The following is a 26491-nucleotide window of genomic DNA, read 5'->3' on the forward strand; positions in this document are numbered from 1 at the left end:
TCTCATCATGTCCCACTAGCTGTGGTGTAACACCTGCTAGGATCCTCTGGAAGGGAGGAACGAGGCAACAGTGATCAGTTTTGTCATCATTCTTTTTCATCATCAACACCCTCATCATTACACAATCTGACTTGCAGACCAGCAGTCACCTTTTCCATAGAGTGGGAATAACAGTGATGCAAAACTATCAGTAAATTGACTAGCGATAGTATTATAATATATTGCTATGAAAATATTGATAGTATAAAAACAATTGATAGTAGTAATATCTATAGTACTATCAATAGTATTACGATATTCTGGCAGTATAGATAGCCAGAAATGGCAAAACTATCGATAGCACTGTCAATAAAGCGAACAATCGTAATACTATTGATAGTACCATCGAAAGTACTACCATCGATAGGTTTTATTACACTATCGATATATCGTAATAGCGAAATATCATAGCACAGTTGGCTTCCTTTAATTCGAAGCTGACAGGACCAACAAAATTGATCAAATTATCCGGCGGGTCGAATTAAAAAGGATGCAGAAAAAAAAGGCTAGAACACACCACTGATTCATTTGGAAGTATTTGACCGATTCAAACACACCCTGGAAGCAAACGCGCGCCAACTTTCTATGTGTGAAAGGTAGAAAAATAGCGTAGAAATGACATTAAAGCTCCTAAACAAAGTGCAAATCTAACACGTACACAATTCTTTTAGCAAGAAAAATGGGCAAGGGTATAATATGTCTTGCGCGACGGTGGCCGATTCAGTTTCGACGCACAATTTTTAAAGTCAGCTTTAAAGTCAGTTTTGGTTTCGTGTCCAATTGCACAGTGCAGACAATTTTCGGCCCGATAAAAAAAAAGGGGGGGGGGGGAGGCATGCATTAGATGCGGTTAAATACCGTAATAATGCAACGTGAGCTATGGTTATTGCTTGAAAATCATCCTAGGACAGGCCAAAATTGGCGTTTTCAACGGGAGATGACGCGTGTTCAACGCATTCAATGTCCCCAAGCTCCACTGAGACAGACGCTCCTACTAAAGGGGTCGCTATTTGGGTCACCATCGGGGTCAGGCGCGGGCGTGCTGGCCGGTCAAGTTCTAATTATTCTGCGAAGGCCAATTTTAGGATTCAAATAACGATGGTTTAGGCCCATAAATATGCATGGGAGCGGGCCAGGACCTACGGTAGAGATCGGATTAGCCAAAAAATTGAATTAACCGAAGTCAAATTAACGGAAATTTAGTTTACTTTCAATAGTGTTATCAATGTTAATACAATTGACAGACTGCGTTATATTATCATTGTTTCAAAAACATATTCATACTAAGACATATTGACTCAACTATCAATAGTATTGATATAGTAATATCGATAGTATTGCATCACTAAGGCATAATCAACTTGCATGCATCACCATAATTGTTGCTGGGCTAGCTGGTTCATATTTATAACGGTGCAACGGGACGCGAAATAAAGAGAATACTAGGACAGGAAAGAGCAAAAAAAAAAAAAAAGACAGGATACTCTTTCCTGTCCTGGTCGAATGTCTGTCTATTTCGCGTCCCATTGTGTCGTACTCAACTTGTATGTGGTGATGCATTATATCAACACAATCAGCAATTCACAAGTCAAAAATACATTTCCCAGGAGACCACTGGCAAATTAGACTTGTCAATTCACTTCTAGAAGTGAATTTGTACCTTGATGCTTAATTAAATAACTGACTGTTAAATTACGTAAATGACCGGCCTTTTCAAGCCACCAGTAGGCAGTGAATGGTCCTGGCTTCTGACCAAATTATTTGGTTACTATATGACATCTGACCACAAGATTGATAAACTAGTTAGTCTGAAATTCTGTATCTGCTGCCTTACCTCTCGTAGAGAGCCAGGTGTCGTGAGGAGGAAGTAGATCATGTATGCAGGAATCATGACCATGGAAGCGAGTGCCATGAACCATCCTAGCATCTCGCCCCACCATGGGTACTCATATGTCTTGGCATACACAATCGGTTGGTACTTGATCACAGAGAACAGGAATATGGCCTGCACAGTCAGATAAGGAGGTGCGTTACACTTTGGCACCATCTCAAATCAGTATTGGTAAAACATCTCAATAAGGATGAAATAAAAATAACAATAATAAAAGAAGATGTGCGGCAGGCCCGACCTATGATTAGTATCCTCCTGGCCAGCCCCATGAGATAAGAATCTTCTTGCCTATATATTTATGATCGGGCTATGGAAAAACATGTTTGCAGGAAGTTTACCCAAGTACAGGAGTAGCTTTACCTGGGAGCAAGCAAACATTTCCTGTATTTAATGGAAATTAAAATAATGAACAGTTATTTTATATGATCCTGGGTCAATAGAGTGAGACCCCTTCCATTTTATTTGATGCTCCTTGGATCACAAATAAAGCTTTTGAACATGGAACTAGCAATCTCAACTAAACAAAGCCAAATGCCTTAGAAAATCTTGCAACTCATTGTGATGGAAGCATGAGGGTTTGGTAGGAAGTGACAAAAAATATAAAACTGCTGTGTTTCATGCTTACCACACACATGACTGGTACAAAGATTGACCAGCTCAACCGGAAGAGGGCACTTGGGCGACGTCCAAGCATTTCTTTGATGTTATCAGAGATGTTGCTTGTTCCTATAAAAAGAAAAGAGAAAGAGAGGTCTTTTCAGCTGACAGAGGTCCAATCTGGACTCGAATTTATAATGAAATGTTAATTACGTATATGTGCTCACCATATATCCACGATAGTGCAACGGCCTGGAAGAACACTATAAATAGCAATGTGATGCCAGTGACAGCATAGTTGTCCATCAACTGCAGGATGTACATGCCACCCTATAATAAAAAACAAAGAAAAAGGGTACATCAAAAAAAAATTTTGGAGGACACTTGAGCTTCGCCTTTAAGAGTAGAACGCGATAGCGTTATCGGGACCCGTTCGCATCGCATTGTTCGCATACGGCAAGTAGGCTTCATTCACTGTAACACTGAACGTGGGAAAGCCAGCTTACAAAGACCAAGCTTACACCGATCCCCTTAAAGTCGGCTTCACTTTTAAACTGAAATGCATTGCTGGAAAGACGTTTTTCCAGGGACAATATAAGTGGTCTTATATTAAAATGTGAAGGCCCTAGCACTTTTCTTTATTATTTTATTAATTGTTTGCTATTGCCCCGACACACGCAGGTCTGGTAGAAATGCTGGAAAAGGGGTTTGTGTTTGAGTTTCCTCGTAGCAGAATTAGGTTTTCTCGTACATTCAAATTACAATCCGACGCCGATTGGTAAACAATCCGACGGCGAATCCGACGCCGAATGGTAAAGTCGTACTTTACCATTTTTCTGACGGATTTCACAGTGAGAAATTAAATTTTTGTTCACTAAAACCTTGCACCACGTGGAGGGCCTGTGCGGTCTATGTGGTTGGATGATTTTTCTCCGCCACTCACGATCACACGCCGGTTGCCGATGCCGGATTTTCTACGACACGGGGCGCTAAACGCTATCGTGTTAAAATTACAGACTTAGAAACTTCAGAAGAAATAATCAAAAAGGAACAGTGAAAGCGTCCCAAAAAGTATAGAGCAGAAACTTGATATAACGAATCATAAGAAGCCAACAATGTTGTTGGCTTCTTATGTTATGATATGATAATAAAATCGGGCCCCTCGGTTCCCTTTCTTCTTCACGTTCATATAACGAAGTCACATTTGACATGAAAATGCTTTCGTTTTATTTTATATTGATTGTAAGCATACAGTAGTTATAATATTGGCAAGAAACAATTCTTATTTATTTCATTATATCCGATACTTCGTTAAATCTGATTTTGCCATATAATGGTTCCACTGTATAACACAGATAAAAAAAGTTTCAATAGATTTGAAAATAGTGTGTAAAATGACTTTGGCTGAACAGAAATACTATGCTCATGTATGACCTCTCGCCCTAATGCACCATCAGAAAACATGTACTGTTAGCGTCGAAGGTTTACAAGGCGCCGGACTCATGAATAGTCTGAATTTTCATGAAGCGGGGGCCCGCAGCCTAAAATTACAAATAGGGCCTTGCGGCAGCATGTGCAGCTCGCACTCTGGCCCATCATTTTGACAGGCTGCATTGTGAAACTTAGTGAAAATTAAGCATTTTTGCGGGACTCATCCCCTGTAAGCTTTTGACGCCAATTTTACATCCAGTATGTGTTGCTCACAGTGCTCAAATAAAAGCTCTGAAAGCTAAGAGAAGCATTACAATTTTGGTAGTATACATTAGGCAATAGCCCAATATGGGCCATTGGTATGTTTTATGGTGAGGGCCAGCCTTTAGAATTAGTTGCGTGGAAATCCAAAAGACAAAGTAGATTCATGAAATTAAAGATTGGCATCCACCTAAAGATAGCATGAAGCTACAGCCTCACGGATTCTCATTTTGCACAAGTTTCTAAAGAAAACATTTTGAAAATTATTGTTTCTGCACTTCCAGTTGTTGATTACTTTTATTTTGCTATGCCATCAGCTAGCATCATCATTAGATAATTTGGTAGAGTGACTGCACATGCAAGGCACTTGCGTTGGTTTTAAATATCTGAAACAGGAACAACTTTTGTTAAATAGAGAAGCTTTCCTACTGAAAAATCATATGGGCTTCCTTTGTAGCTTTATGCTGCTTTCACGTGGATGTGAACCTTCCCTTTCACAAATAGCTAAGTGCATTTAATTAGGGCAGGGTACCGCAAATACTTTTGCTGTGCACCAAATGCAAGGACAATGCTTTAGTACCTTTGTGACCGAGAAAGAACCTAAATTTATGTGGCTCATGAGTAAGTCATAGTTCACTTGAAGAATAAGAGATAAGATCCCATCGGTGGATCATGAAACACACTAGTAAGAAACTCAAGAAGGAGCTCTGACAACAAACATGTTCAGACCAGTCTGAAAACATTGTACACTATGCATCTCACTGTTTATTGTGTGAGAAGTTCACCTTTACATCATACTTAGAAGAGGGCTAGATCAATTCTCAATTCTTAATTGATGGTCATATTGCATAGCTGCCAAGAAAAAGGTCCCATTGGGTGCAGTAGGCATGTGTCTTGTGCACACACAACAGCTAGAGTGTTGAATGCAAAAATTGGCATTACTTGAGTGTAACATTTTCACACTAAAGTGTAGCTGGTGGATCTGTTCTTGCAATCGTACTTTGTTTGACTGAACATTATCTCTGCCTACGAGATGCATAGTAGTCATAATAATTATTGCTTTCATATTTTTTCGAGAGTCTGAATTGCATCTCAGTGAAAGGTACTAGAAAAGTCTATGTCCACACGTGTTCTTTAAAAAGAGAATCGTATGCTAAGTAATTCCATTTGTGCATCAGCAACTTACCTGAGTAACCATAGGAAGCCCAAGGAGAAACTGGAACACGACCATAAGGAACGTGATGAGCTTTCGCCGAGTAACCAGCTGAGGCCATTGGTCGATTACACCAGCAACTATCGCTTCAGAAGGACAGAACTGCAGAAAGATGCAAATGGAGGGGAATAAAAAGTGGACAGGCCACTTGTCAGTACCTTGTTTGCTCTATTAAACTACATTTACGAAGTATTTCTGTATTTTGAGAATGTAAAAACCGCTATCTTAAAGCAGTTTTAAAAACAAATTGAAGAGAGTGTGCTTTGAAATGTTTGCTGGTTCATAGCCTTAGCTGTTTCAGTATGAAAACTTATATGCACTGGAGACAAACTGTAGACTAAGTCAACATATCATTGTTACGAGTTGAATGTCAGAGGTAGTTCTTTCTATAAAAGTAAGATGTTTCTGCTCCATTTTAATTCACATGGGCTGAGGCTTCTGCAATCAAATTTAGTCAGTGACGACAAAAAAAAAAAATGGGAAACCGAGGCCATGGATTTTGTGGTTTTCTTGTTTAAAATATACTATATCAGTTTTATTTTATTTAAAGATATCTGAAACATTGCCCTGCAGAAATGCAGATGTCACAATTGCTGTTGCAGATAGGAATTTGACAGCAACGCCTGTGTGGTTGATCCAGAAAGCTCGCTATTGCCAGTGACAAGCTGTGATAAGACTCCATGCATGAAAATATAAATGCTGTCGCGTTACGCCAGCTGCGCTGATCGGCGCGACATTTGTTTTTAGTGGTACAAACATCGAGTGACGCATGCCTCCTATGGCATTCGCTTTGTATTTTTACAGTTATAAATTCTTTTCTGCAATCAAACCTGCTCATTCCTTTTAGAGCAAATTTCCACAAACGATCACTGACCCTTAGGCATGTTGTCACAGGTGATCACTGAATCCGAAGACTATCAGAAAAAAAAGCAGTATACAAGCATGTTGCGGCAGCTTACCTGGCTGTTTATCCCCAAACAGAGAAGCATAACGAAAAACAGTATCGACCACACTGTTGAAGCTGGCATTCGGGTAACAACCTCAGGATATACGAGAAAAGCCAAGCCAGGACCTGAGGAGGGAAACAGAAACAAACGAAAAAGCATAACTGAGAGACATAAAATGTGGGTTTAAGCCATATTGCACAATGAGCAAAAAGAACCGCTGGACTCAAGTTACTGTTAGTAACTACCAAATGAAGCCAACAGTCAGTGAAGTCAACAAAAACATAGGTGAAATTAAGTTTTTTAAAATAGAAATGTAGAAATAATAAGCATGAATATGAAAGTGAAAGAAAAGACAACTTGTCATCAGTGGGAATCGAATATACAACCTCCGCATGACCTCATGCAACATTCTAATAATTGCACTGCGGTGGCGGCTATGCCCCTGTCCACTATCTTAGGTATTTCTGTACATGTAGTAAACCTATAGCCCTGAGAGTGTTAGTGCCAGTCATGATGATGGCGGCGAATGTGGAACATCCTATCAGCCATAATCATCACGTAAAATATAAATTTAGGAACACTAAAATGGCCGATAAATACTCGTGAGCTACATCAAGCCTCAAAGCCGGCAGGGTCAAGACCCTCCCTATACAATTACACAAAAAGACTCTAAGTATTTGTAAATAATCACATCACATTAGGGCTCCCACATGCTACTACAATTGCAATGCATGAAGTTGTAGTTAAAATGCTTCACGGGCTCTTTAAACAACTATAACATGAAATCTCAGAATCCTTTACTGACCACATGTCTTTGTCATATTGAGTGACAGAAGTAACACCTTTGAAATCGTATTAACTTAAAAAAAATTAGGTGCTCATCAATGTATGCACGCTAAAAGAAGTAAAAAATGGCAAAAGAAAAGTTCCTCACCCGATTTAACAACGTCGCCCACTGATTTATCTGCTACGAAAGCCATGTGACCCAGCACTGAGAATATAACTGTCCCAGCTAGAAGACTTGTCAGGGGATTGATGGAGCAAACGATTGCCGAGTCCCTGTGAATAGGTAATAAGAAAGCGAAGGCAACTATTAAAACAAGAGTAATTTAGAATGTGTTCATGCAGAAAGAAGTGAACATAGTAATAAACCAGAGACGAATAATGATGAAGATGGTATGCATCAAAACTTCATTGATACCACAAGTACCAGGGAAAATCTCCAGCCTGACGTGTCAGTCACACTAAGTATGAACCACGACATATGTAAATTTGGCCATACAATGCACACCCAGCGTACACAGCTGTGGTATAGTAGTCATCCATAATACAGTATAGACCACTTATAACGTAACCGCTTATAGTGCAGGACCGGATATAGTGCGGCCTTTTCAGACTCCCGTTAATTTTCCCATAGCACTCCATGTATACACGTATCGCTTATAGTGCAGTTGCGGGAAACGAAATACCCGTTACAGTGCGGCTACCTGGGAGTACGGAAGTCGGCGGAGACGGCGAACGCTCCCCTCAAACGGGCGCCCCAAGGAGTGCTCGAGGAAGAAAGACGAAGTGGAGGAGAAGGGCACGTGGTGCGAACGAACAGCCAGTGAGGCTGTAACCAGAATCTTGAGTGCGAGTCGTGAAATATCACGGCGCGCATAGCGAGCGAGAGCCACGAAACAGCCAACGCTCGCTTCACGATAACGGCAGTAGACGAAACTTCAGCGAGCGAGCAGGCGGCGCCCGCACGGCACGGCGAAGGGCGCACGCGGAGACCGTGGAATGTGAGGGAGGAAGGCGGCAGCGAAGCGAATTTCGCCTCGGCAACTCCGCCGCTTCGGTGGCTCCCCTCGCCCTCCCTCGTAGCTCCTTCACTTTCGACTGTTACCGTGCGCGCCCGCCGCCGTGCAGGCGCCGCCGCTACAGCCGGCCCGGCACCAGCTCCCCGAAGTTTCGTTTTCTGCCGTTATCATGAAGCGGGCGTTTGCCGGCGTGGGTAGTTTCGTTGGCCGGCCTGGGACAGCGCCGCTGCTTCCCTCTGCGCCGTAGCCGCAGCGTGCAAGGTCAACACGTGACTAGAAAGTAGAGGAAGCATAAAGGAGAAAGAAGGGTTCACTGCCGTTTTCTACGCGTGGCTACGGTAGCGTGGCTGAGACGTCGGCACGTACACGCATGTTCCGGCGCAACGCAGAATCGGCGACCTTGCCATTTGAGAGAGGGTGAAATGTCCGCCGCGTTTTTTTTTTTGTTTTGTTTTGTTTTTTTGTTTTTTTTTTTCGCGCGCGACATTGAGGGTACTCCCCTAAGCTTTTACTCTATGGCGGTGCCGGAGCAATGCCGGTCGGAGGCGCCGCTGCGTTATTTGGTGCGAATTAACGAGATTCGACTGTAAATCGAATGCAAACGTTCTAGCTGCATTCCTCGACTGTCGCGTACGCGTGGCGGCTCGGTGCACATGTTTTGCATATGTGCGGGCCTTGAAAATTGTTGCTTTGGTTATAGTGCGGTACCGCTTATAGTGCGGATATTCGCGACTCCGGCGACTTACGTTATAAGCGGTCTACACTGTACATTACACAAGATGTCAACTGCAGTCGCAAAGTTCAGAACAAGTCGCATGACACAAAATTTTCCCCCTTTGCTTTTGAGCAACAAACACTGCTGATGTGAAACTAGTGAAACCAGTAGAAGAGATGGCTAGGTTAGTAGGCAACTGTTCACTGTAGCTGTGCAAAAAAGACATGTGGAGGAAGCACTGCATGTGTATGTGTCTCTCCCTTTTTTTGCATCTAATTTTCTGTACAGCAAACTCAATGACATGAAACCAAATTTAATTTTCGGAAACCTGAAGTTAAAACAGCATTAACAAGCATAACATATACAGGAGAAGAAGTACGATGTACAAATGGTTCCTTATCACTAAGCTTACAGCATAACCAATACCTTTAATGTGCATTCTTTACTGTTCTTTTAACTTGTACTTCTGCTCCCATAACTTGCACTTGTCTACTGTGTACAACAGAATGAATCATGAAATGTTCATAACTTTATCTGATTTGCATGTTAGACCACAAATTTCAAGCAAAATTTAATGTAAACAAGAATGCCATTATGTATTGAACAATAACTCATTTGTCCATGTGAAATTGCTGAGCAGTGGGCACAATGGTATGTGATTAAAGAAATGCAATTTATGCATTATGGACTTGCTTGCCACTGTGCATACAAGAGCCCATTCAGACCAAATAAACAAAATATGCTACATGCTTTCTTTCGGTGGGTAGAATGTGTGGTATGTCACCTAAGAAACTAGATCATTGATAATTATGAACTTTCAACTTGCTTAAGTCAACTGTCATTACACCTGACCATCTATACCATCTTTTTCTTGATTACCACATCACTTCTTGTACTGTTGTGCTTTTGTGAGGCTCTGCACTATTGTGTTTAGTAGTATGTGTATTTTAACATAGTAGTATTTGTGTGCTAGTGAAAATGTCCTTTTGTCTATGTTAGTGCACTTATGTGAACTTTCATTTGCATGTGTTGCTAATCTGCCACACACCTTTGCTGTTTATGTCTGTGTACATGTTGTTGAAGTGTTCTTATGGAATACCAACAGCTCTTATACAGTCAAACCTCATTATAGTGAAGTTGCATGAGAGACGAAAATATCTTCATTATATCCCATATCCTTTGTAAACATTTTTTCGTTACAAACTGTATATTTGTTATAAACATTTGTTCATTACACACTAATATTGGCAAGGAAAGTTTTAGATTTACTTTGTTAAATTCAATAATTCGTTGTGTTCCTGTTTTCTATATTGAAATTCAACGTATATTAATCTTCAGAGAAAATTAGAAAGCTATGTCACTTTGATAATGTACCTCTAAGAGGAAACCGCAAAAGTGCTGGAAAAAAGAAAGGAACTTTTACATACACTCTATTTTTTAGCACTCACACTTGCTTTCAACAGGGACGCTCGTGTTCAGTGGGAAACAAAGTGCACAATTAAAATGACTGCGATGTTATATGCAATGGACAGCAGCAAGTCATGATGAGAAACAGCAAGCAGGGGAGAAGGGGAAAGCAGTCAAACACATGATGGTCGTTCGACACGTTGAAGTGCACCAAGATGAAGAAGTGGCTGTGGACTCTAACCTGAAGAAATTCTGGTGAAACTTGTTGTAGCTACCTAGTGTCACCACCGAGCCAACGCCAATCCCAAAAGTATAGAACACCTGAGTGCCTGCAGCAATCCATACCTGAACGGAGAACGCACCAGAAGAAAAGAAAGAAGAAAAAAAAAAGACGCACATTATAGCTTGGTATAAGCCGTAACGATACCGACGACATTTGGCACTTATTAAAGATGCGCAATATTGGGACAGCATGGATTAGTTGTCATGCACGCTAGAGCAGCCTTTGGGGAATGGGGGATTACAGGAAAAGCTGCCTAGCCTAAGCTGCCAAGAATACCGCTTACCTTTGGCTTGAGCAATTGACTCCAATCCGGTGTGACGTAAAACAAGAGACCATCAATTGAACCATGTAATGTGACACCTCTCACAAGCAGCACAAAGAGGCAAATATAGGGAAAGATAGCTGTCACCCAGACAATCTGTAAAGGACATAGATGATTCGAATCAGGAAGAATGAATTTATAATGAGACAAAAGACATATGACAAAAGATATTACTTTGTAAAAGTGGTGCTGAATGCTTTATGCTTATTGCAGAAAAAGAAAGTTGCATTTCTCATGTAATATATTTCCAATTAGTTCAAAAAAGTGGTCGCAGTTTCACCCGAAAGGCGAAGCATCAATTGCGATAGCAAATTTGAAGAGAGCTATACGGAATAAGGATAGTAGTTTTATCAGCTGTACAAACTTGGACATGCAGCAGCACCGGCAACACGCAGAACTGTTGTTCACGCCGTCGGCGTTTTGCCCGCGTTCGCACAAAACGCGCGCGGCGTTGGTGACTGTTGCAGGAGCCTCTGGGGGCGGCTCGGAGGTTTTCGACGAGATCAGAACGGGACACTCGTCGAGCAGCGTCGGAAGTCTTTGCCACCTTCTCGCCTCACAACGATTTTATATAAATAGGCATTTTGTGCCGCAGCTAGACGTCGCCTCCCTTCCCCCCCCCCCCCCCCCACGACCTTTCGCGTGTCTGAAGAAGTCGCGTTTGCTCTACATATATGGTGATTGTAAAGGAGGAAAGAGACGCTTAATTCTGCAGCCTTTAAGGGAGCACGGCGCAGAACGCGCGTTTGTTCTCCGCCGTGCGTTCACTCCGTTCACTCCCCGTGAAAGCCCGCGTCCCTTGCGCCCTTTCACTCGCACATACAGCGTTCGGCGGCGCGCTGCGACGATTTCATCTCCATTGACGTCATACGGAACCTCACGGCGACGGCGAAATCTGCTTTGGAGTGTCCATATAATTGCTATCGCAATAAAATTAAAAGAGGGTCTAATAGACATTTCAGTGGACGGGCCTTTAAATCACTCAAATTAAGCATCACTGACCTATCCTCACCCAGCCAGTGGAGTTCGCTTTTGCCAATTTTAGTGTAGCCTTTTGTTCGTAGTTAGATTATGATTTTAGTTACACAAGTCATTTCCTGGTAAATATATTCACCTTGGAAGGTGGCTCACTTCACATTATTTCCTGTCTCATTTGGGAAAGCTTGTTTCTAAAATATGACTTTTTGAAAGAGTAAGTCTATAGTAATGATCAATTTATTTTTGGTTTATAAGAACTGCAATCTTATACAAGATCTTTGAAGAGTGGTAGAAATACAATATTAAGCATTGATGGGCATAATCAAGCACAATTTAAAGCACAAAATCAATTGAAAAAACGACAAGAACACTTGTAGAAAAAGGTCATGATAGAGGTTGCATATTAAAGCATGCTAGGGAACCATGCGTTATGGTTTGTTCTCTAAAATTGTTTGTTTATTATTGTTCTTAGAAAATAAGAATATTTAAAGCTATTGTTACATGTGACAGGGAGTGCTTAATTTCTTCTGATAGAGCAGGTAACCTGTCTCAAAAGAATATGCAAGAAGTCAATTTTATAATGAAAGTTGAAAGAAAAACTTTCAGTCAGTTAGCGATATTTCTTTCTAAGCGAAGTTACCTTGCCACTTTGATTAAGGCCCCTCCAGATGACAATGTACACGATGAACCACGAGAGGAACAGGTAGAGGGCCAGCTCAAGACGTATGTTGCCCATCTCATGCAGCCCTGATGAAATGCCCAGTACATGGTTTCTAGAAGTGCGGAACATAAGGAAGATAAGGGAGAAAGGAAAAAGAAAGCAGACAAACGCTCGGTTAGGTCAACCTGTCACGATTGGTATGGCCATTGTGAAAAGATTTGCAGAACTCTATGGGTTGCAAGATCTGTCACTGGGCACTGTTGCCGACATCCTGTATAATTGCTGGCCCCCCAAAGCTCAGGATTGCAGACAGAAAAGCGCCCTTTAATGTCTGTGGCTTTGAACCAAGTAGAAGTATGAATGTACAGCCACCGTGATACTTAACCTATGCTATGAACTGCACAAAGATGGCAAATCAAGCTAAGATGGTGAATTAAGTGTGGAAAGCTATGTCCTAGTTGTTGCTAAGTAGACAGCAATAAATTGCTTTTGCCACAGTGAAATCCAGCAAGGTTGAACACCCAATTAATAAATTTACCAGCCCCTTAAGGATTTTGGGGTCATGATGTAAAATCTTTTTTTTAGGCTAACAAGCACTTGCTTTTGTGCCTATGATTATATAAATGCTGCATCTCTAGTTTGATCAATGTTGTGTTGATGCAGAATGCACAGGCAAAGAGCTCAGTAAGTTAAACACTTACTTTTGCAGCCCTGATAACATTATCAGACATAAAAGTGGGTTGCAAACAAGAACACAGTATGCTACTGTCACTTTCGTGTTGATTACTTTCAGATTTAAATTTTCAGTCATACCAGAAAGAGTTGTTCTCAACATTTAACATGCAGTCACATACTGAATGTAGCAACCAAGAAAATATTTAAAACAGCAGGAAGCATGTCATGAAATAAGGTTCTACTCAAATTCTCACAATATTAAGTGTGAAAGCTTAAAATGAGGGCAAAGCACAAATTCATTCTGTACAAATTCTTTGGTGTCAGCTCGAGCAATTTCATTTGCTACCTTAAAACATTTAACAATTGTGCCCAAGACGAGAGACCTGTATGTATGGTGTACTCACTCCCAGAATTCCACAATTGGCGTAACAGATTTATTGTGTGGTGCTGGGTTTGTCTCATTGTACTCCCAGCAGTTCTCGGTGTTCCAGTGATTGCCACAGTGTTTCCAGGGAAGCACTTCAGTGAAAGACGAAATCAGGTAGAACAGGATCCATGCCACAATCACCATGTAGTAGATGTTGGACAACGTCACGATAGTTAGTGATGCGATCCCGATGCCTGCAACAGCCGATCAAACATCAACATATATTCCATCAGGCTTTATTGTATGCTACTTCTTCTGTCTATAAATGTAACTTTCAGGACTGTAATGCCAGAAACGAAGCATCCCATGTTCTTGTGACATTAAGCAACATGCAAGTAAAGAGTTATAAGAACCATATATAGTACAGTATAGGCCTCTAAATTTCCTGTAGTGAACCATGTGTGCCATGTTACTGTTTTCAATTCTAAAAGCAATTGCACCTTTTAAACAATGCATGCAGCAGTTGGTCTTTAAAACCAGCAATTTACATAAAAGATACTCTCACACGAGTGACGCAATGAGCAAGCATACCTTTGAACATGGGCACTATGCCCCAGATTCCTATGCCACCACGGCTCAGGTACTGGCCCATGGCTACTTCTAGGTAGAACATGGGAATTGCTGTTGTGATGAGGCAGATGAAGTAAGGAATGAGGAATGCACCTGCATGAAAAAAAGGAAGGAAGCCACCCTGTAAGCATTGCGTACGGTGTCTGAAGCACGACAGGAGCATCAGTGCATGCAACAAGCAAAGGTGTTCAATGAGATTTATTACTATACTTTGCCTGTGCAAGTTTTTGTGGCATTGCTTGCAGCTATTAGAGGAGTTTTCTTATTGGCCACACGTTAAACTTCGAAAATTATGTCGCTTTTGTGAAACATTGCTTTCACAAAACAGCAAGAGAGTTGGGTGAAAATGTTTAATTGCAATTTGCTCTATAGGTTTTTCAAAGGACTAAGCCTTTGGCAACATACTCTGAGATTTCTGAGACACTCTGCACTTCTAGGCTTCCTGTCAGGTTGGCTCAATAGAGGGAATGTGACAGTGTTACGAATAACCATGTTTTTTTTTTTTTTTGCTCCACAAGAATAGCACTCAGTTTTTTTTTTTTCTGAACGCGACTGCCGCATTAGATGGGAGTGAAAGGCTAGAACGACCATGTAGTACCATGCATTGGGTGCACGTTAAAGAAACCCAGGTGGTCAAAATTAACCCGGAGTCTCTCACTAAGGCGGGCCTCATAATAATATCTTGGTTATGGCGTGTAAAACCCCAGAATTTAATTTTTAATTTTTTTTAAAGTAGTCATTTATGGGCAATACAGCCCCACCTCGGTCACATCATGCCACAGAAGGCTCACATGGCATTAACAAGCAGTGTGTGATGTCGGCTGAAGGTATTTTCGTTTTGTATATCAAGAGAGGAAGTAATTCACAAATGTTTGGAAGGTTTCTCTTCACATAAAATGAATAAAAACAAATAATCCAGTTTTGATCTGTAGTAAAATGTGTGGTATGAATGAAAGTCAGAATTTTTGAGTTCTTGATTCAAGATTCAGGCTAGACACGGCTAGCTGTTTTCAGTTTATTCAAGGTTATGCGACACTCTGCAGGCATTCAGTAGTAGATCTGAAAAATTCTGGGTTTGGTTCGATAACTAGCTTTCTTGCACTACCAGGCACTGTTGATCCGCCACTGCCGATTCAGGATTCAGGTCTTAATTCGCAGAGTGCACGTGGCGCTCATCGCTAAAGATCGCGCATATCGCACGACAGTGTGGACACGCTATCGGCACCTCCGGGGTCAGCCGACGACCTCGTCTGCTTTGAATCTTTGTTTTGGCGACAAGAGACGTGTCATATTCTTGTGTACACTATAGACACGCGTTTTTCCTTCTTAACTTTTTTTTGGGGTCTATTTCCCACAGTTCCTGAAGTCGAGATTAAAAATGTAAGGCACGCCCAAGGCTATCGCAAGGATAAAAAAGCCCCGCGTAAGTGGGTCACACGGGAGCGTCGTCTTGCTTTTATTTTTCGCGGCAGTGAAAAGGAATTTCGCCAAGATGGCACGTGCCGTTAAGGCACTTTGCTTTTATATATGTCATCGTAATGCCGTTGCCGGTTCTTGTCACCGGAGCCGCGTATCGCGTGACACGCGATCACGTAGCGAGGCGCGCGCGACTGGCACGTACCGGTATTCAGCGCGCCCATCGCGAAACGGCAGTGGCGTGGCATTCCAATGCGGAAATGAACATTCTCTCCTAAAATATTTCCCACGGATTATAAATGCGTCCTTCGGGGCCCAATACGCATATCGTGCGTGCTATGCCGGGATACTATTGTGGACATTGTCAAATTCTGCCATTTTGTCGAATTCACCATCTTATCAGTTCTGACTGGCTCAGATGGCTGTTGCGAGCTTACTGGTTGGCTCTACACGGGAGCATGGCTGAATTTGATAATTTTCAGAATAGCGCTCCCGGTTTGATTTGAGAATGCATGCGCGACTGCCACAGCTCCATAATTAGGTAGGTCACGCCACTTCTGAGTACGCTCTAGAGCATTGCCTCGTGTATAGCTTCTCGAGGACCTCACTCTCGAAATCTTATCTTCGGCGTCAGCTCTTTTCCTTCAACAAGGGGAAGGTGAATCAGTCATCGGCTACGCTTGGGCAGCAAAGGTGAACGCTATAATCTAATCTTTGCGGACGTGTCCTCTCAGTTTTTGAGAGTGCGTGTGACTGACATCTGGCTTTCCGCCTATTTCGGGAAATATTGAATGCCGTAAAACACACCTGAATGCCGAATATCTTCCAACTCTTTATAATAAACTTGTTATCCAGGAGGTTATGCTACGCTTTGACCCTTTCACGTTGCATTTTCTTCATCAGAGGTGTGCGCGTTGTCCGTGAAAGATGCTTACGGTGATGTACGAACTTCGCAAAAGTTTCGAAACTGCATGTACGTGTGACCGAACCTATCGCCGGATTTTATAACGAGCCAGATAAGAAGCTTCATTGCTATAAAACCTCAGAGATTTAGAACGAATTAGCTTCAATATTCTTAGCTTCCGGGCACCGTACGTGCTTTATATACGGGATCGCTATAAGAGGGACCTCGGCGACAGATTTAGCCAGCGAAGTGACTTCGATAGGCTCGACAAAACTGATCGTACACATGCTCTGAATGTCGAAAGTTATTGGCATGGGAGACGACTAATATATAATCCGAAGAGGTCTATTGGAATGTATAGTTGCTATTGGTTGAAATAACATGTATTTTACGAATGTTCTGCGATCCTCTGAAGTAGAGTTGACGCGACAGACACGTGTCTGATGGAAAAAGCGCGAGAACCGTGTCGGTGCAGTCACATTGACAGCTATCAGGAAATAACGTTGGAAGTGAACTACAGCCGCTGCGTCAAACAACCGAGTCTGAACGAACTAGACCGAGCAATAAGGAAAGCCAATCAGAAATGTCAAATAATTAACGAGGTACTGCTATACATCGACAGAATTCTGACAAGGGGTGGGGCAGTTGATTGGCTGATCAATTGATTGATTGATTCATTAATTCATTAAAGGATGATTATGAAGCGCCCGCCGTGGCCTTGCCGCCATGACAGCGATGGCCGCTTTCTACAATGACAAAAATGGCGTTACAAAACATATCGTTGCGAAAATCGCAGTACTGACACTGAGCGGACAGAACCACGGCGTTACCCAATACGATGTGTCATGCCCAAGTGACATCTATACAACGCAAATGAGTGGATCAGACGCAACTGCATCTGACATACTCATTTATGTTGCATGCAAGCTGCGCATGTCTCGGCCTCGAAGACGTTCATCTGACTATTGCAGGTATACAGTGAGATAGATGTATCGAGTGCTCACCGCCTCCGTTCTCGTAACAGAGGTATGGGAACCGCCAGACATTGCCCAGGCCGACGGCGTAGCTGATGCAGCCGAAGATGAAGTCCGCCTTGCCCGCCCACTTGCCTCTGCTTGGGAGCCCGGCGAGGTCCTGTTGACTTCCAAGCCCGCTCGTCGTACACGAAGACTCCTCGTTGTCTTCGGCCTGTGTATATGCACGCATGCAGCCAATGAGCGGAAGCGCTCTCTCGATCTCTTACTGGCTTCCATTACGCTTGACAGAGCAGCCCAGCTGGAGACCCGTCTTTCTAGAATAATTAGAATCGTCGCCCGAGGACAAAGAACACAGAAACAAGAAGCGCGGGAATGGGTCTCACTACTTCATTTTGCAGGAAATGCACAGTTCCTTAACAGGGAAGACAGAGAAGTGATCCAATATGTATAATATCCTGCAGGGGCGATTAGATAGGTTGACTTTTTTTTTTTTCAAAAGCGACAATGACATTATTGGAGTGTTAGTTTAATGTGGTTTTAGTAAAGTCACGTGTGAGACACTGGCAGTTCACTCTGGTTTATTCCTTACTATACACGACCACTACGTGCCTTCATAACTAGGCCAGCAAATATTGATGGCCTATGAACAAGCACGCAAAAACGGTTTCGTGTAAGCTTCGATTCAACTTGAGCAACGTATAATGAATAGGCTCCGATTCCCAATACGTTTTACGAGCAACCTATAGAACCTTTAGACAGTATATTGCAAAAAGAAAAAGAGATGGAAGGATAAAATATGTAGGAATAAAATACACGGCGTTAAACCATCAAAATGTATCGTGCACGTTGATACATGCAATCCACTACATCGATGTATTCAAAGATAGCCACTTTCTGTTATTTAATTGCCTTTCGCGAGACAAAATTCCTTTCTGCCCAGAGAACATGATACTACGTACTTGTGCTGATAGCACTTACATATAATTAGGGTGCGGCAATGCTAGTCCGCGCTTTCCTTTTGTTGTCCATTTCCTGTAGGGTTCTCACTCTCACCTCTTTGCAGATGGGAACCACCTGAGGCGCTGTGAACGGGGATGCCTTTTCACGGCACGAATTGCGGCCGAGGAACGCCAGAGTGAACACGTTCGGCCCCGACGTCTTCTTTTCCATGTTGCCAGCCTCTGGACGCAGCTAGTGTGCAGTGTTCTGTCAGGGAAGAAACCAAGTTCGAATTAACGTCGTGGCGATTATACAAGAACAAAGAAACAAACAAGCAACAAGGAAGCAACGAAGCAAACAAACAAACAAGAAATACAGGTAGAAACAATCGATAATGATAGCAAAAAACAGCGTTAGTTTCTTTGAATTCCGCGGGAATTCCGCTGAGTTCCGGCTTCAGCACGCCAACTCTCCTCGTCCCCTCCCCAAACCCCACATTCCTTCTCTCACTAATTCCTAATCTCGCTCATTAAACCGGCAACTAAAATCAAGGCAGCTAGGTCAAGTTTATTTTGGTGATGACCGTTGTCATAAACAATATGTAAGCAATATAAGCACAAAATGACGTGTAAAAACTACATGCCTTAACTCGTCGATTGCATCCACCCCTTTGCACTTTTATGTTGCGCTATATCCACATCGACCGCCCATTTCTCCTTGCAACATCGCTGGCAAAAATAGCCGTAATGGCACTGGGCGGACAGCAGCACGGCGTTGCCCAATGCGATGGGCCACGTCCAAGCGGTGTTACATAGATCTGGCCCGGATATATATATTGCGCGTGTGCGGTCAGGAGAAGAACGATGCTCGGAATTTCGGAAGAGAATCGCGACAAGAGACAAGAACAGAAAGGTAACCGCAATAGTTGTAATACGGTGGAACAGCGAACGAAGCGGTCACACGAGTCAAGCGCAGCAATGGATTTGCTCCCAGATGATGTTTATGCAATAGGGGCGAATCTGCAGGCATGCTTTTCATCACGTCGAAGCGCAAGAGCAACTGTGTGTCGTTCAGATCCGTCGGAGTTCATGCGCCGGAGCCACGCGCTTCATTCCTTTTAGACGACCATACACGCGAGTCCCTTTAGAACTCGGCATGCTATGAATAACTGGACATTCTCTCTCATCTCTCTAAATTTGCTGTGGAGACGGCTTCGTCACTTCACTTAGAGAAGGACCCACTTGACAGTGAGACCAGAAAGCACGTAAACAACTAATAAAGATTCCATAAGGTGAGGTGGAACAAGAAAAAAAAAAAAGTACCCAAGGTATCACACAACGCGATGGCGTACTTCAAGAAGCACTGCATGGTTAATTAGATCCACAAAGATGTCCTTTCCAGTACATGTCAGCGCATCAATGTCAAAACAGAATATCGCCAAAGCGCGAGAGATGAGCCGGACGAACGCGAAAGGCACGTTGTTTTCAGCAATGTCGCCAGCCATAACACGACTCGCCATCCTTGGTCCTTGTCAGTTTACTGCGTCCCCAGCGTCGAGGGGTGTGCTCTGACGCACCGAGAAGTGTCGTTTCGGTTTATTTGCTTTCTTAGAACGACGAGCGTCTTTTTTTTTTTTTTATGTCGTCTAACACCGAAAGGAAAAAGAGACAGAAGCTAGCGTCCGCGTCGTCCCTTTCATACGGCTTCGGCTGCGGCGACATTTTCTGCCGCCGTTGCCACGGCAACAGTGACGCGCGCCCGTGTTTGCGCCTTTTTGCGACCGACCGCTGCGATGCCAAGGCCGCTCACTGTCTGCGCCGTCCGCCGCTCGTTTTCCCTCACTGCGCCTTCATCTCCGTCCCTTTCTCTCCCCCTACTTTCGCCGTTCGCGAATTTATCCGCTTCGCGGTGCCTTCTACCGTTCTGCAGGCGGTAATTCAATTCTTTTCTCCCTTTCTTTCTTCCTTCCTTTCTTCTTTCTTTCTTTCTTTCTTTCTTTTCATCGGCCTTCTCCGCTCTTACTTTCTGATTCACTCGGTTCAATAAAGCTTTTCACGGAGTAATCAGAACAAACAGAAGTTGAAGTGCGGCGAACACACGCACGCACGCACGCTCCCGTTCAGCACTAATTAAACACAGCCCCGGAGAACGATATCTCCCGCCGACAGGAATATAAACCACGCGAAAAACTGATAAAACGGCAAGCTGCTTCTATTTCAGCGTCATACATGAATTTACCAGGAAACTCGACTGCGCAGCAACGACGCGTATTGCCTTAGAAGTACCTCTGCTGCCGCAGCTGTTCTTCACAGTTCGGCGTGCCATTGAAAGAGGCAGAGGAGGGAGCGGAAGTACATTTTCGCGGAGGTAATTTTCTGCGCGGGCGCTGTGATTGTGATGGTTGTCTCTTGACTTTGCGTCGTTAAGGCATTAATGCTAATGATGCCAGCTGCCAGGATCTCTGCGAATTAAGGCAGTGGCGCACAGCTCCGGTTGTTCGGTTGCCTTGCTGTCTTTCAGCAATTACTTTCTGCTTTTATTCTGTGTACATTTCTTTATTCCTTCATTCCGGAAGTCGTATTTTAAAGAGTGGTAAAATTCGATTTTGGCTATCCTCGCAAATTTCCTGGTGTTTTGTGGTATGCTTTCAAGCGCTCATGCGCACGGGTTCCTTCCTTCTTTCAAATTCCTTCAAACGCCCACCTTTAACGCTACGTTCTTCACTGCATAGCGCCGAAGCTAAACAGAAAACACGCTTTACAGGAACAAAAGATCCTCGGAGGCGGATTGGTTGCTCTTTTTGTTACTTCCCGGCGCATTTAGGAAACTAGATGAACGTTTTCTGAGTGAACAGACTATACTAGAACACCGTGCCACCGATCATCGGCACAGAAGGCAGTGAAGGCACTGTAGTGCTTTCTGAGAACGTCTAGTTTGTACGAGCGCCTTTGACTCAGTAGTACTGTCCGTGCACGTCTCTGTTCACCCCCCTCTCTCCCTTATTTTTCTTCCCATTCTCCCTTCCTCCAGCGTAGGATAGCCAACCGGACTATTGACTGGTGAACATCCCTGCCTTCCTAATGTCCCTCTGTCTCTCTCCCGTCGAATAAATGAAATCATTTACTGTTACTGCTGCATGGAACACAAAGTTCAGCGGAAGTTTAGGAGAGAAAACAAGCAAGAATCAGTGAAGAAATGAGGGCAAAGGCTCAAGGCACTGTCGGCGAACAAAACGGTGTTCACAGAATAACAAGTTCGACACTGAAGCAAATGAGTGTTATCAAAGCTTAATGGACTGTTTTGTTCTTATTGCTGACGCGCTTGCAATTCACGATCCCCGTAGTTTATTATGGTCAACAACTCTGTAGGTGACGAGTCGGAACAATAGACTAGTCGCGCATCATTAAGAAAAATAAACCACTTTTATCACCGCCTTAATAGGTGACTAGTATCTGAGCATCAGTACTGCTGATATGAATTGCCGTTTAAGGCGATGAAGTAGCGAATAACTTTGGAAGTTACAAATAGTAATTTTCGCGACAAGTTAGCTTATCGTCCTAAACTGACCATTGTAAATTATCATCGCCTGCAACACGCCTTTCGTACATTATCAATCGCGATAACGTGTAAGAATATTGATGCTATCGACAAAGTTAAACTTCAATTAGCTAAATTAAGCTGCGAGTATTAACGTCAATCCTCGGTATATTTCCTTTTATTGGTATACCGCCTTCCATCATCCAAAACGTCGCGTCCTTTCCAGCACCTGAGCAGCCTTGAGATGACCTTAATAACCCCTAAAAACAGGTCATCCATTAAGACGCTGTAATAAACATCGCGTGTGCCCTCACCGAACGCTCTGAGGAAAATTCCATCCACGCGCCGCTATACTAAGCTAACCATCACACCGAAGTTTATGGGAAATTTCTGAGGACAGCGCGAGAACAAAGAGGGGGGGGGGGGGGGCGAAGTGGGGCAACTGCGCACCACTGCGTCTCCTAGAAGGTCACGAGATTTAGTACAGGCGAGGTATTGATTGACCTGACCAGGCCAAAACTTCCACTGACCTACATTTACGTGACAGCGGCGCCGAACGCTCGCGAAACCTTCCCCGTACGGACCACTGCGGTCGTGTAGAAACAGCACTTCACACGCACACACACACACACACACCAGCTGTGGGGCACGCAACCTTCAACGAAGCTGCGGTTGAGTCATCGGTAAGGTGAAAGTGTTTTGTCAGACAGCTGCCGGGTTCCGGGGGAAACGAGTCATCGCGCTCGGCTTGAACGTTCGGTCGCGGAGCACGTCGTGGTTGAGACCCCGTTACTCGGGAAAGCGCTCGCGACGTGCAAATATGAAAGCACGTTGACCTTAAGGAATGTTAAGAGCATGGCTTAGCTCGGAGCCTCAACTCTCGGTTTCCCTTCGGGGATTTACCGGAAGCGCCGCAGACATGCTGTCATTAGGTAAACGTTCAAGATACGTTGGGGTTTTCTGCATTTAAAAGGAAGCATTAAACTCCAATCAGTCTCTTTCTCATACACACTCTCTCCCTCTCTCTTTCGTTGCCGAATTTTGGCAAATTGCGAAGATCTGACGCTTCAAGTTTACAATTCCGTAACTTCGCATCAAGAACCGAAAGCGCATTTCTGTGAAGGGCGCGCTTTACAGCTTCAAAAGTGGGCTTATCTGACGGAATCGTTACGTTGATTACGTAAACTCTGCAAAAGTCGTATTCACAAATCGTTGGTACGTTTCAGAGCGACGTAATGTATACCTATTTTCTCCACTCTATATACTTTCTAATAGATGTACTTTACAGAGTTCGTTGCGATATATGCCCTTATTGCATACTGCAAATCTTCGTTTCAATTTCTTAAAATTTGAGATAATACACATACACACAAAAAAGAAAGAAATGCGTACGTGGGCCGATTGCCATCGTATAGACAAACATGCAGCGCTGCTTGTGAATTTGTCAAGGCTCCCAAGAAAGCTGGTTTTCACAATAAAAACTTTATCAAATGCGCCTTTATTTTCTGATTGCTAGTAGACGAAAAGCGAGCAGGGTTATCAGAAATACCATGCTAGCGCGGTATACGTGCTAGCGGCTGACCGATATTTAGCACTTACTGTAATGCAAGCGTTCCTTTCGCCTTCTTCAATAACTTTAATAATTCGACCTAGAAAATGATGCTCCTGGATGAGCACACGGACGTCATGAAGCACCATATCGAGCGCACACACGTTTTGCATCTGCGGCGTAAAGAGGCAGTGGCACAGCGTCTAATTTCTCTTAGTTATTTTTGTGCTAAGCGGGTAGCGGTAATTGGAAGCGCCCGAACTCGATGCTTTTGCTTCCGCTGATGTGGTGAACGAAAAAGATAGAACGAGTGCAGCGGTGGGAACGAAAGAATGCCAGCGGAACAACTGTGCGATAACCTCTTCTCTGCACACTTCACTCTCCGGGCATAGTTTCAAAACCGACTCAGCTCGACACCTTCACTCACGATTCTCTCGCCTCGGGAAGATACGAGAGAAGAAGAGAAAGCGAAGAAATAGTGAAGAAGAAAGGGTCGAGTAATGTTCAACTCGAACGAAAGTGCGAGGGGTACAACAATGGAAGTGAAAGTGTTGCGAAGTGACCTGGGTTGAACATCCAGAGGAGGATGACACCAAGCGACGCTGTAGTCGAGAGAAGCGAGAACCCTCATTTGCTTCAACAATATCTGAGAAGAGAGAGGAAGAAAAGATACAGGGATCTCCAGCTCGGACGAAGCAGCGAGTGGGCGGTGACTAAGAAGCTACAGTGAACAGCGAGACACGGACGGTGCGAACGACAAATAGTCGAGTGAAGCGCGAGGCCGCGGCGAAACCGAGCTAATCTCGAGTCTCTTCGGGTGCAGCCCAGCGACCACGGGTTCGACACGCGCGCCGTCTCAGCGGAGCCCACCGCTCCACTTTTTCGCGTTCCCCTTTGGATGTCGAGGCCGACGCCCGGACAGCGTTACGCAGGCGCGGAGGAGCCCCCGTCTCCACTAGCGCAAACAGTCACCGCGCCGCGAACCGGCTCGTGCGGCCACTTATTTGAAGAAGGCGTGCTGCTTCTTTTTCTCCTCTCTCGCATTGTTGGTGTTTCTTCGTCCTCTTGTAACGTTTTCCACTCTCACTTTCTCACTCGTCCCTATTTCTTCTTTCGCCTTACTTCTTCTCGATTGACGCAGTGGCTCCCCTATGTTTAGCGTATAGCGTTCGTTGGCGTCACGCCGGCGTGCCAACGTTACCGCGAGCCTCTGAAACGACGCCATGTGAGCGTTCGCTAAGCAGGCTAGCGCAACACAACCGCGCGCTCCCTCACGCAGCCTGCCGCTTTGGCTTGGGGCGGGTGGCCCCCACGAGGAACCGCAGATGGAACGGAGGAGGCGTACGTCGTTCACGGCCGCGTGCGGACGAGAGGTTAAACCCGAGTCTATAATGCAACTTGGCACAAAGGCCGAGAGCGAACTATGCTAATGCGTGTTCACCATCTGTATCCACGCATAAGCGTCAATAACGGAGGGGGGAGGGCGGGTGCTGTAACCGGTAATAGGGCAGCCCTATTACCGGTTACATTTTGCTGCAAAAATTGAATTGTATGTTGCCGGTGCGTGCGTTTGCGTTTGGCTAGAACTGTTTTTTTTTTTGTATTATTGTGAGTGAAGTGCTTTAGAAAGTAAGTAACAAGCTGCGGCGCATAATCAAGGGCGAAGCGAGGACCGACTGTATGTGTTAGCTCTTTTGTGTTTATGTGTTGCCATTGAATGTACAGGAAGATTCTTCTTGTACAAAGGAATGAACCATGCGTTCAAAGTTCCATACTGTGGTCACAACAGTGACTCATTTATTTTGTCTGCCTCCCTCACTGCAGTTTCAGCTTCCGCGAACCGCCGAAGCAAAATGTTGACGTGCGAAAACTTAATTTTATCTCTTCTCTTGTGTAAAGTGGCTGTCTGTGAAGTGTTTGTGAAATACCTGTTTACACTAGATTATGAGTAGTCTGATTTAACTTGCATTCCTGCCTCCTTTTTAATTTTTTTTTTATTTCATGTTACTGCTCCACGTTTGTTTGCGAACTGCTGAATAGGTGAGATGCTTGACTTCACCAATCATCATCCTTCATTCATTGAAATGGTTACCGTTTTGGAAAAGCCCGGGACATATTGTAATAGTTGCCAATATTTTCGATCCATATAAAAGAAAGCAACATCAATCAATCAATAAATCAATCAATGTCACCGTTATGAGCAGAACCTGTTTGACGAACTGGCTTCGAGTCTAGGCATAAGGTTACCATGGCAACAAGGCAATCGTAGCAACATTATTATTATTATTTGATTTGAAAACATATACACAGGAAAGAGAAAGCGAGAAACAAGGCTGGCAACTGCCACCAGAAGGGGCACAACGCCTGCCTACTCTTCGGAAAGGACGAGAGAAACATAGAAGGAAAGATAGGAAGGAGGGGAGGAAGGAGGAAAAGAAGAGCGAGGTCACAAATCTCAAAGAATAAAGTAAAACATACAGTAGGGCCCGTCCCTACAGGTCAAGCTACTAAAGAATGTAAGATAAAAGAAATAGTTGCTGGGTTACAAACGTGCCCCTAAGCTCGTTGCTTCTAGAAAAGTAAGGAAAGCACGATGAGCTTGATCACGTCGAGACGCACAACCACTGGGGTATATAAACATTCAACTAGAGTCGTACACCGCAGGCCAAGGAGATGGTAGTCCCTCACTAGCGATTTGCGTTGCGCACTGAAAGCGGGACATTCAAGTCAAAGAGGAATGAGTCACGAAAGCAATTCATTGCCAATCGCATCGGCGGTGACCGGATGAAAGCATCACTGTGTTTCACGTGCATTCGAGTAGGAAAATTGCCCTTGGAACCTAACTGGTGAACGCGGGGCCGAATGTGTGCACACGAGTCGGTTTCGCATTGCAACTATATAGGACTCCGCAGACTTACAGTTGCGTAACGCGCACTTGGAAGGCCGGGTA

The 26491-nt window shown here is 43.8% G+C and overlaps 2 protein-coding genes across 3 annotated transcripts in view; one reads left to right on the forward strand and one right to left on the reverse strand.

Moving 5' to 3' along the window:
- The window catches only part of LOC119460723 (uncharacterized), a 126917-nt gene that overhangs the window by 76759 nt on the left and 23667 nt on the right, over positions 1-26491 (reverse strand). Inside the window, exons 2-7 of the mRNA XM_049673168.1 lie at positions 18570-18722; positions 17544-17727; positions 14181-14312; positions 13627-13843; positions 12527-12659; positions 10870-11004 (exon numbers count right to left, since the gene is read on the reverse strand). Of these exons, the coding sequence (XP_049529125.1) occupies positions 10870-11004; positions 12527-12659; positions 13627-13843; positions 14181-14312; positions 17544-17727; positions 18570-18686 (918 nt within the window). The 5' untranslated portion in view covers positions 18687-18722. The remainder of the gene's footprint in view (positions 1-10869; positions 11005-12526; positions 12660-13626; positions 13844-14180; positions 14313-17543; positions 17728-18569; positions 18723-26491) is intronic.
- The window catches only part of LOC119460727 (cell growth regulator with EF hand domain protein 1-like), a 155300-nt gene that overhangs the window by 34408 nt on the left and 94401 nt on the right, over positions 1-26491 (forward strand). The gene's annotated exons all lie outside the window — the stretch shown is intronic.

This window comes from Dermacentor silvarum, chromosome 8 (assembly GCF_013339745.2).
Source record: "Dermacentor silvarum isolate Dsil-2018 chromosome 8, BIME_Dsil_1.4, whole genome shotgun sequence".
Classification (NCBI taxonomy): domain Eukaryota; kingdom Metazoa; phylum Arthropoda; class Arachnida; order Ixodida; family Ixodidae; genus Dermacentor; species Dermacentor silvarum.